At 45.2% G+C, this 12,382-nt stretch overlaps 1 protein-coding gene across 4 annotated transcripts in view; it reads right to left on the bottom strand.

The window, feature by feature from the left end:
* The window catches only part of SCFD2 (sec1 family domain containing 2), a 270,684-nt gene that overhangs the window by 8,279 nt on the left and 250,023 nt on the right, over positions 1 to 12,382 (bottom strand). For all 4 annotated transcript variants that reach the window (XM_017889333.1, XM_017889336.1, XM_017889338.1 and 1 more), the window contains one exon: positions 5,125 to 5,244. In XM_017889333.1, the coding sequence (XP_017744822.1) occupies positions 5,125 to 5,244 (120 nt within the window). The remainder of the gene's footprint in view (positions 1 to 5,124; positions 5,245 to 12,382) is intronic.

Below are 12,382 nucleotides of genomic sequence, written 5' to 3' on the forward strand. Positions count from 1 at the left end.
TAAATAAATAAATAAATAAATAAAAATATTGAACTCTGTAAATGCAGAACTACAGGAAAGTGTGGGTGCGGCATGCTTCACTATGAAAAGCAGTGGATGGGTGTCATCTTGCCCACTGGCCTTCCTCTTGTTTCTGAGCTGGCTGTTCCCTGTATTTTCTCAGACGTTCCCTCCCTGTTATTTTCTTCTTACAATCACAGGCTTCTGCTAGCCTCTCGGCTACCATCCAGCTGCAAAGTTCAGCCAGCCAGAGCTGTCTGGCCGTGGAGTCCCACAGTAGGCATTGAGTGAGTGAGGAGAGAGGCTGGTGTCAGGCATATGTGGATCAGAGCAAGGGAAACCTGGAATTTCCCACTTGGTGTCTGTGGCAGTTTGGGATGAAGGAGGTTGCCCTCTTGATCCCTTTTCAGTAGACAGGAAAGAGGACCTTCTCCAATGCACACATTTTCTCTCATCAGCACATCTCCCAACAACCACAGGCAGGAGAGTGGAGAAAACATGTCCCTTTTAGAGCAGAGAAGTCTTCAGAGGCTAGCAGGTGGGCATGTGGTTTCTGGTTTCCTATGTTTCATGCTATTCTTGCCACTTTTTGTGAAAGAGAATTCATTTCTGGAGGTGCTGTGAATGGATTCTATTCATTTCCTTTGAACAGCTGATCCCCGAATGCTTTTCAAATCTCAGATCCAAAGCCTTCTACATGGGAGTCTGTGCTATCTAAAAGAAGCTCGTTCTCCTGGTTTTTTCTACACTAGCACCTATCTATGTCTGCTGTCCACTTGTCACGAGCTGGCGCTTCCATGTTTATTGTCAGTTACTACCCAGTAGAATGGAAGGTCCATGAAAGTAGGAATGTGTCTAGCTTGGTCACTGTTCTGTCCTTAGCATAAAGGACAATGCCTGGCAAAGAGCAGATCATCTTTTTGCTTTTTAGATACTCTATAAATGCCTGTTGAATCATTAGTTAATCCAGCTTAATAGGAATGATTGTAAGTTCCTGTACATGGATCCAAAAAGCACCCACACAGCAGTAGAATAGGGAAGATCTGGAATAATAGCAATAGATACAGAAGACAAGGTGGTTTTAATTGTCTGTAATGTCAGTGTCAGTCAATAGGTTGGTGTGGTTTGTGTGGTCTTTTCCAGAAAAGCTGCTTTTCTGTTACGTCAGAATGACATAAGTAGAGTCTCTAATGTTCAGTATTGGACATTCAATTAACATTCATGAATATCAATAAGTGGCAGACTCTGTTTGCGGTGCTGAGAATATAATAGTTGAAAAATGCAAAATCCTGAGGCTGGAGGGGCATAAGCAAGGACAAGAGTGGTAGGAAAAGAAGCCCCAGATGTAGGCAGGGGTGAGATCATGTGGGCTTTGTAGGTCATGGTAGAGAGGAGGAGATGACCCCAATTTTCTCTGAGCTGATCAGTCCACGCCAAGGTTTGGCTTTTGGTTACAATCAAGTGCTAGAGAGGGAGACAAACTGGGGTTGAGGAGAACTGCCACATCATCAGGGAATTCAGGTCCATGTCACAGGGTAAGAGTGGGGTGGCTACAGGAACTGATGATACTCAGTTTGGAGAAGAGAAGACCTGGTGGAGGACATGGGAGCTATCTCCATATGTCTGCAGAATCGTCATGTGGAAGAGGGATGAACCTCATTTTCTTTTAAATTCTGTGTGGCTTAAGAGCTAGAACCAGCACTGCTGAGTGACAGTACCAAAGAGGCAGATTTGGGCTTCATCTAGAGGAGATATTAGAACCAAGAATGAAGCCCTCTGTGATGGTTACTAGTGAGTGTCAACTTGATTAGATTAAAGGATGCAAAGTATTGTTCCTGGGTGTGTCTGTGAGGGTGTTGCCAAAGGAGATTAACATTTGAGTCACTGGACTGGGAAAGGCAGACCCACCCTCAATCTGGGTGCGCACAATCTAATCAGCTGCCAGTGAAGCCAGAATAAACACAGGCAGAAGAACATGGAAAGACTAGATTGGCTTAGCCTACCAGCCTACATCTTTCTCATATGCTGGATGCTTCCTGCCCTCGAACACTGGACTCCAAGTTCTTCAGCTTTTGGACTTGGACTGGCTTCCTTGCTCCTTAGCTTGCAGATGGCCTATTGTGAGACCTCACCTTCTGACTGTGTGAGTCAATACTCCTTAATAAACTCCCCTTTACATCTACATTTATCCTATTAGTTTTGTCCCTCTAGAGAACCCTGACTAATATACCTTCCAAGCCTCAAACAGGCTGCAGTGGGAGGGGACAAATCCTCATCCTGGGAGATGGTCAAGTAAAGGCTGGATAGTAAAGCCAGAATGGAAGCACTAGCTCTGTCTATTATTGCTGTTTACATCAATGATCAAGTGAGGGTTACTCCCTTGCTTGCCCAAAGGTCTTAGACGGTCTATTGGGTATAGATTCCGTAGAACCTATCCCCTTCAATTAGGTCACATGTGTTCTTGAACAGAAGTCAGAGTCTGAGCAGACCCTGGAACTAGCACGCATGCCACTTCGTGTATTGCTAGGGCAGCAAGGCATGATTTCCGCTGCACTCTAAAAAGCAGGAAGCTGGTCCTGTCTCATATCTGCAGAGTTTGCTGTAGGGCCAGGGCAGCTGTGTGTCTGTCAAGGTCTAAGAAAGGGAGACCTGCAACAGCAGGTGTCACTCTGCAAACATCCAGGTAATTCACCTCCTTTCAAAAATGTGGAGTGAAGGACTTCAGGATAAAGAATGCCTCTTCTGTTTCCCCTGCTGCCTGAGGAATCTTCCTAGGGCCTCTTAACTCTTCAGAGGAGCTTTCTGCACAAAGGACAAGTAGCAGTCAAGGCTGATCCTTAAGCTCAAAATTCTTTGAGAAGCTCTCCCTGCAGATGACTGAGCACAGGGTCAGATTGCAGCAAAGTCACTGTAGATTCTGGGGCTCTGCTGTCAAACTGAGGTCACAGGGCTTTGAAAATGTCTGCATTTTATCCTTTTAGAGTAGGGATTAACATGTCTGTCAGGCTATTACAATGCATCACTGTTCTGAAGAGCTAAGAATTTGGTTCACCATGTTAGGGGCAGCAAGAAGCGTGGTTTCTGATGAAAAAAAAAAAGAGGTCTTTCTCAAAAAGGCAATCATTCATTAAACAGAACCGTATCACTGCTGGCAAGGAGGGTGTTAAATGAAGCAGAATTTGCAAATTTATCAGAAATCTTACCAGCTATGACCATAACAGGTGATAGTAACAGAAGAATGATCATAGTCAAAAACTGGTCACTGCCCTGCTCAAGAGCCTGCTGTAGCTCTCTAGGTATCCAGGTCCCATTCCTCAGTTGGGTGTCTGGAGACCAGCAGGGACCAGACCTTCTTGACTTAACCTGGTAGCTCAGCCACTCTAACAACACAGACTGCTCCTACCAGGCCAGTTCTCTTGGAGTCAATAAACCCCTCAAACTACAAGGGTTACTGAGTCACTGCCATTTCCTCAGGCCTGGAAAGCCCCAGCCTTTGTCCTCAAGGAATTTATATTTGATTGAGGAGACTAGACCAGCAAATATGAAGTAGTCAGGGAGAAGTCCAGATCTGCATTTCCCAGTATAGATGGTGGAGGTGGGTAGAGATGTGGAAAGAGCCCGGAGCAACAGGTAGGATGTCACAAAAGGGAAGGATGCAGCTCCTGGAGCTGGCTGTGTGGATATGTACAGTAGTGGGTGGAGGTAGGAGGTGGCACAAAGCTGTAACCCCAAAGCACTGGGAAGATAACACCCCCAGAGTCAAGTCTCAACCTGGGAGGATGAGAGTGGAAGGGAAGACATCCCAGGTTCTTTGACCTCTGGCATGACAATTCTGAGCCATGTAACACCAGCTCCTCAGGGGCCCCTGGAGGACCGCGCACCCAGAACATACCCAGCTTGGCAGTGTGTTGTTTTGTTGCTTTTCTTCTTCACTGTCTTTTTTTTTCTGAGTTCTTCACTTCTGCTTCTTGGGATCATCTGCCAAGTAAACTACCTGCTCTCTCATCCCTGGCTTCGGGGCTGTTTTGGGGAACACACTAAGGCAAGGGTTTTACATCTTACCAATTTAACAGGCTGTGCATCCCTAGTCACAGGAGAACTTCCAGAGGCAGGGGTTCTCCTCTTCCAGAAGCCTCTCTCCCTGGGCTCCTGCTGCCTCATTCTGTGAGCCTCAAATCCTCCAGCACAGCAGTGTGGTGACTGCTCAAAAACGGCTGGGAATAACTGCAGCCATCATTGACTGAGAGTTCTGAGCCAGGCACAGTGCTAAGAAGCATATTCTCAAGCCTATTCTGATTTAAGATTCACAGCCACCTTGGCCCATTTCCTAAATGAGGAAACTGAAGGCTTTTCCCTCCCAGATCACCTGATTAGTCAAAGGCAGAGATAGGATTGGAACTTGGGCCCATAAAATAGAAAGGTCTACGTTCTTCACTACTGGGCCATAGAGCCAGTTTTCTTGTTTAGGGGATGGGATGGGGCCTGGCAGGAGGTATAGAGAAGAAAGCTACAACACTAGTCATTGTCTGAACAATGCTCCTTCCCACACTCCTCTGACTCTACTCTCTAATTGCCACAGTTGGGAGGTGGTTCTTGGAGTCATCCCTCCATTATCTGGAGCCTAGAGAGCAGTGAAAACTCCTGAGTGATTCAACACTGATTGGACATCGGAGAATATAGGACCCTAAGGAATCAGGAATAGGGATAATAGTACCTTAGCCCCAGAAGCCCAGAGCTACAAAAGAAGAGCTCTCCTCCCTCCCTTCACCCCACCGGACTCCACCCTACCCCAGTTTATTTTGCAAACAACAGAGTTTCCATTTAGAGCTAATTTGCCTGGTGTCATAGCATTTAATCTGTCATGATAGACTTTATCAAAATGACCCAGTCCTGCACCACTGGGAACAAAGGAACTTGTTTGTTCCTGTATGGGCATGTAGGGCTGGTTCTGGCTGCAGGAAGACATTGTGACACAGGTGGCAGCAGGAGGGAGGGAACAAAGCCAGGAGGGTGATAGGCAGGCAGACTAGGAGATGGGCACTGGGACCCCTGGGTGGAGGGCCCTCACCCATCCGTCACACCCCTGCCTCTGAGCTCTTGTTCAAATCATGGAAGACTCAGTACCTGGGTTCCTGGTTTCAATGATGCCACAAGATCTTTGACCATTTTCACTTCAGAGACTGTGACCCCTCCTACCACAAAGAGGATCAGGACAGCGTAGTCACTAGGATGAGGGCGGCTCACCTGCAAAACAAAACACCAGCAATATCAGATGGATGGCAGTGATGCAGGTGCGATGCAGCTGGGTGCCATCTTCACTGTCCCTCTGTAGAAACCTCAGGACTACTACTGATAGTGGCAGGAGGCAGATAAATCCTAGGCAGATAGGGGTGGGACCCTGGTGAAACCTGATGACAGTTTAAAGCCTAACTACAAGTCCCAGGTAAATCCATGTACTGGATTGAGAACCTGTCTTCCCATTTGGTGTGTTTTCCTCTGATTGATCCCTACCCTTCCCCTATTTTACATATACCTACCCTTCCCTAATTGGTTTTTTACACTGTCATGTCTGTCTTTCAGTGGTGACTTTGTTTTAGCCTTTTTTTGCATACTTGCAAACCAATCAGCAGGCACTTCCCATTCTGAGCCCATAAAAGCCCCAGACACAGCCACACACAGAGCAAAACCAACTGACTTCAGTTGGGGACCACCCTTGCATCCCCTCTCTGCTGAGAGCTGTTCTGTTGCTCAGTAAAATTCCTCTCCACCCTCCTCACTTTTCAATTGTCAGTGTGACCTTGTTCTTCTTGGGCATGGGACAAGAACTTGGGAACTGCTGAATGTGGGTACAAGCTATAACATGGGTGAGCTGGGGCATGTCTGCCTAGCCACAGGCTGAGCCAGTGCACAAGCCATGTATGGCCCAGTGGGCCGAGTAGGTGGGGCAACTCCTGTGGCAAGCCTGGGGTCTAGCAAGGCCTGGGAGTGGGGCATTGCTGGCTGTGGAGGTCCCTGGTTGGCAAAGTGGGTGAGAAAAATCCTGTGTCACTACCTCCATTATGCAGGTGTGATAAACAGCCCTTAGAGAGATGATGATTTCTTAGCTATCAGATGTCCCAGTGGTCTGCGAACTCATTGACTGGGAAAATGTATAACACAACTCCTTATTATGTCTCTTTCAATAAAGATTTAATTGAAAGAAAAGTTAAAGGAGCAGGAGCTACTAAAAACAAGAGAAGGCTGAGGGACAACTTCTTTCTTTCTTGTTAATCTTCAGGTCTCGGTATAAATGTGCCCCCTTCTTTGTTGCATGGCTCTGTTTATTTCCTTCAAAGCATGTAAAACAGCTTGTCGTTACTCTATTTGTTTATTTATTTGTTTACCTGTTGGCCATCTTCTCTACTAGAACATAAATTCCATGAAGCAAAAGCCTCATCCTCCTGGTTTATGCTATTCCCAGCTTACCTAGTACAATTTCTGGTACATAATAGGTGCTCAATAAATGTTTGTGGAAATAATAGTTAAAGCCGTAGGTAGGTGGAGGCAGAGGGTGTACAAGGATGAAAGAGCACAGGGCCCACCCCCCAAGGTGCTTACAGTACAGTACAGACTTACAGCCCTTAACTTCTTCAAGCTAGCCTGAGCTGAGGGTCCATGTTGCATGGAACCTACACAAGATGCTGCGGAGAATTCCTCCTGATTCCCTATGATTTCATCAATGAGGCAAAAATATTCTTATATACTAAAATGAGAATAACTCAAAGTAACCATTCAGGAAATACAAAATGACCAATAACTAGACTCAGTGATGGAGACACTGAGGGGACAAAAAGGGATTCCTGAAGACAGTATGTTTTGAGCTGAATCTGGAAGCCACAGTTGGTTTGATGAGGAGTGGGCAGGAGAAATAGTGTGAGCCAAGTTCCAGAGACAATCAGTCACCGGAAGGGTGGAGCGGGACAGGGAGGCCCAGCCAGAATGGAGCATGCATGGAGTCCTTGCAGGAAAAAGTCTGCCAGCTGCCTGCGTGGCCACCAAAGCCAGAAGGTGGGTAACAGGCTTCACCTCCAGCAAGAAGAGGGGGAATGAAGGTATAAGTGTACATGCCCATCACAACGCATCTGTGGGTCACAGGCAGTCCAGAGGAGTGCCTGGGGGAGGAGCAGGGCAAGAGGACGCCCTTTCTCTTACCACCCCCCAACTCCTTTCTCAGCTGAGATCTCTGGCTCCCTTGCCTGATTATACCCATGTCTCAACATCTTATTCTAAAAGCACTTGAAAGGATGATGCATTAAGTGTTCCCAGTTATGTCATTATTCCTTGGCTTCTGAAGAGGAAATTCAGAATGCAAAGGCAGCAGGCAGGAGGAAAGGAAGGACAGAGAGAAGAGAGAGGACTGGGGGACTATCTAATGGCCTCCAAATAGGTGGTGGTGAATACTGGAAAAAATTTCAAAACACTCTCATCTTCAGAAAAAGACTCAAGTCCGCATCCTACTCTGTACCTCTGTTTCTCCCTGACCACGTTTGTCAACTGCTTTCTTCCAATCTGCATATCAGACACCATAGCAACCCTGCTTTTGTCCTGCTGTACCCTGGAATTGCTCTCACAGGAGTCACCAGTGGCTCATATTGTAGGAGTCAATGGACACTCCTTTGTTGTCATCTAACCTGACATTTCTGTGGCATTTGTCACAGCTGATGACACCCTTCTTAGGTACCATGATAGCACTTTCTCTAGGTGGTTCCTTCTACCCTTCTAATTATTTCTTCTCAGATTTCTTAATAGGTTCCCTTTCTTGGTCTGCCCCTTTAAATGTTGTTACTTATGGCTCCATCCTTGGCTCCTTGCCCTTTGCACTCAATGCAACATCCCTGAAGGACGTCATCTTCTCATTTTTTATGTACCTCTCAAACCTATGTCTTTTGCTCAGTCATCTCTGTTGAGCTCCTGTGGACAGCACCACCCAGCTCCTGTGGACGATACCTCCTGGGATTTCTGAACTCGACAAGTTTCATATGTGATCCATGATCTTTTCCCCAAAACCTTTCCTTCTCTTGAATTTTTAACAGCATCACCACCTTCACAGTCACCTGAGCCAGGCACATGAGAGGCATCTTAGATTTTGCTGTCTCTTTCATCTCCCAGATGAAGTTCTATTCATTCTACCTACTTAAAATTATCAACATCTCCTTGATTACTTCCACATTAGATCACTGCTACAGTCTTCTAGTTTGTCTCCCCTATGCAGTTTGGCCATACCCCATCCATTCTCCTCATTTCTGCCAAGTACGTTTTCTAAAATACAAATATTTGTTATTGAACATAGCAAACATTGTACTTTTTTTGGTATTATCTCACTTAATTCTCAAAATATCCTTAGAAAGCAAACACAATTATTAGTGTATTTTGTAAATGCAGAAATTGAGGTTCATGCACAGTAATGGATCCAGGAGCAAAATGCCAGAGGCCACACTCTTAAACACCTCTCGGCTCCATCACATGATCAGATTCTCTGCATAGAATCTCCTAACTTCTAGGATAAAGTTCGAACTCTGTAGTTTAGCATGTAAGGCTTTTACAATGTGGCTCTGGTTTATGACTCTATTTTCATGTCCTCCACACACACTATTTGCTGGAGCCATTCACGGCGGCTTGTGCCATACCTGAACACCTGGTATTTGTTTTTGGGAACATCTGTTAAACATATGATAATTTACTGAGTGTATGCGTATCACCAGTGTGCTGCTCCATTAATTTTCAAAGTAAACAAACCAGTGTAACCAGCACCCAGACCAAGAAACAGAAAACCAGCACCCTGAAGAGACCCCCTCATGACCTACTCCTGTCACTACCTCCCCACAGGTAATCATCATCTTGACCTTAACAGTCTACCTTATACTTACTCAACTATACACCTTGGGGATTTTCCATATCAGTAAGAAAGGCCTGCAGGCTATAGACACGGTGTGGACCACACCAGTAGGTTTTGGCCTGTTTGTGCTTAGTACTTAGCACCTGGTAAGCTTTCAGTAAATGTTGCATGAATGAAATAGTTACATGAAGGAATGAATCATATCCGCAAGTTAACAAGAAAGGCCCTTCTTTTCTTAGAAACTCTCCTTTTTGCTTTTTGCATAGTTCTTCTGCCTGAGTAAGTAACCCGGATCTTCCTTCCAGCCCTACAAACAATTGTTGTTTCTCACTTAATCCTGGGACAGAAATAAATTGGCTCCAGAACTTGAACGTGGTACAATATGTTCCCAAAGACATATGCTTTCTATAAGAGAGTCTGGAATCCAAAGTACATTGGGAGAATCCTGGAAGGATGTATTGACAGATGAAAAGGGAAAAAAAGAAACAAACTGCAACAAAGAACAATACCCTGGGGCTAAGGAGTGGGGGGAATGTTGGTTTTGGTACAAATAAATGGGTCCAATTAATGCATGTTGGTGTTTGCTATTTTGGTTTCTGTTTAGATTCATGTTTTGATACCAGACTTTTCTTGTGGAGCTGTTCAAGTCAGCAGACTGTTGGGAAGTGGAGTCTTTTCAGTCTTTTCCATCAGAATAACACATTCCTTATAATCGGCCATACATGACTAAGCCCTGTTTGCATGCTAGTTCATGGTATAAGGCATTTTGAAGATGAAAGACTGAAGCATAACTACTGCAATTGCAAATGCACAGATTAATAAAGTAAGTCCGAGTCACTGTTCTTTCTTTCACTTTCTAAATCTTTGCTGGCTGTGATTTTAAGACATCAGTTCTGGTGAGAGAAGACAGTTTCCTTACACCACTCCATCTCAGCCTTTGCAGCAGAGGCTGCTGAGACCCCTTTGGAGGAGTGCACCCCTGATGTGTTGTGATTGTCTTCTATCACTGGGGCTGCCAAAAGAAGGGTTTCTGCTGCTGCTTCCAGTTTCCAGGTGCCCTCTAAGAGTTTGGGATCCTGATTCCTCCTCCACATGGTGCTCCTCCACTCAGTTTCTCTTTATTTGTGATTCATTTGTCCCTACAACAGGCAAGGGGCAGGTCATACAACAATGGACAGGGCCTTGTAGAAGGAAGACAGTTCAACAGGAGCTTTGGCCTTAAGGGGTACTAAGCCTCAGAAGCACCCAGGCTGACACTGAAGTTGGCCCTTGGTAATGGCTTTTCTCCCCCCAGGAATTAGTAACAGCACTGCCACTCCCTCTGAACACTTCATGTTTCATGTTTTATTCACTTATTCATCCATTCAACAAATATTTATTGACCAACTACTGTGGGGCCAGACACCATTCTAAGCATCAGGGATTCATCAGTGAACCAAAGAGAAAAGAATCCCTGCTGTCACAGAGCTGATATTTTAGCAGAGGGAGAGCGATAGTCAATAAAATCAGTAAGTCAGGGGGTAAGTAAGTAAGTAATCAGTAAGTAAGGAAGGTGGTGAGTGCTATGGAGGAAAATCAGGTTGGGGAGGGTAAGTGACAAGCATCACTTTATGCAAGCCTTGGAATCTATGAAGTAGGCAGAAGCCCCATTTCACACAGAGACACAGAGGCTTAACGAGGTGGAATAACTTCTCCAAAGTGGCTGAACTAGTAAGCTGTAGGGTCGAGGTTGAAATCAAAGTCCATCTCGCTGCAGAGCTGTAACCGTTGTACCTTTCATTCCACATACTGCCTTTTCTCCACAAATTCTTCAAACGAAAAGCATTTTTATTAGCATTCATCTCCTAAAACTCTGTACTTTTGGTTCTTTAGAAACATCAGCCAATCACCAGAGCCTGTGGGACTTACTTTTACTTACAGTTAATTCCATTGCAAAAGGTTTCCATGCTGCTAGAGCCCGTCGGCTGTTCAGCTTGACCTCTCTGCCTCATTTGCTGCAGTTGATGGCTTCCTTTTTCCTGAAACTTCCCCCCTGCCCTCTACTTTCTAAGCCCTCTTAGCTTCTCTCCCTCCTTGGAGGGCTCCTCTTGCTCGACTTGCTCCATGACAAGCTGTGTTCTTGACTGCTCTGGCCTCTGGCCCCTGATCTTCTCCCAAACATCCTCCCTGGGTGGCCCTGTCCCTGTCCATAGTTCAATGCCTCACACATGCCAGCGTCCCCAGATTGCTAACACTGGCCCAGGCTCTGCTGAGCTATAAGGCTGTCTCTCAGGCTCCTACATTCAACAAGTCTAAAGTGCAAGTTTTCTTCTTTTCCAGTTCTGCTTCCCGATGGAAACAATGTTAACACTGTCCATCCAGTCACTCCAAACTAAACGAATGGTCCTAGACAGCCTCCACTCATTTACGGCTGCATCCCATCAATCCCCGTCCTGTGGAATCCAGCAGGCTTCATCCTCGTCCCCTCGTCCCTTGGCCCTACTTGACCTTAGACTTTCATCCTCTCACCTTCCCGCCCCAGTCAGTCTGCTCTTGTTTCTGTCTCATGCACTGCTGCCAGGGTGAACTTCATAAAATGTAAACTGGTTATATATTCCTAGCAAACATCCAATGGCACTTCAGTGTTTCTCGTCAAATGTCAAAACTCCAGCCCTCTGGGATCTAGTTTCTGCTTATCTCTGTCTTCATATTCTTCTGCTCCCTGCATGTCACCCTTAGCTCCAGTCATTTGGAACTGCCTGTACTCACCTCAATGTATGATGGCATTTCATTACTTCGGAGTTCCTAACTCCTGCTGGTCTGGCAAAATCCAGCTCCCCTGGGAAGTTTTCTCTGACTCCCTGACTGAGCTATTCTTCTGTGCCCTCACATTCCGTCCACCACACCACTTATCTCTTCTCTCCGCAATCCTCAATTTGCTTATCCATCTCCTTAACAAACTGCAAGCTACATGATATAGCTGTGCTTTGGCAGGTAGGGAACCTGGTTTGTCTCTATATCTTCCTTAACCGCAACAATGACTAGCATACAAAAGAGCCTCTCAATCATTGCACACTGTCAGATGCAATATACAGACTGCCAAAATCAAGTTTGTGTTTTTGCTTTACAGTTCATACCAAAATCTATCTCACTTGAACTTATGGATCATGTTTAGCTAATGTAATGCAAATATTGAACCCTATTTCATAGCATGGAGTATGATTGAGAAAAAAAAAATAGAAACAATGGTTTCAAATAGTGTTGCAAAGAGGAATTCCAGGATTTGTATTCATTTAATCAACAAATGTGAACACTGAGATATTTTCCTCTTGTCAGAAATGTCCTTAAGTCCAATGGACCTAATCCAATAGTTCAGCCCTCTGAGTCTTGCTTCTTTTCTTTTCTTTTTTCTTTTCTTTTCTTTTCTCTCCCTCCTTTCCTTCCTTCCTTCTTTCTTTCTCTTTCTTTCTTTCTTTCTTTCTTTCTTTCTTTCTTTCTTTCTTTCTTTCTTTCTTTCTTTCTTTCTTT

Source organism: Rhinopithecus bieti, unplaced genomic scaffold (genome assembly GCF_001698545.2).
Source record: "Rhinopithecus bieti isolate Rb0 unplaced genomic scaffold, ASM169854v2 scaffold_19114, whole genome shotgun sequence".
In the NCBI taxonomy this organism is placed as follows: Eukaryota; Metazoa; Chordata; class Mammalia; order Primates; family Cercopithecidae; genus Rhinopithecus; species Rhinopithecus bieti.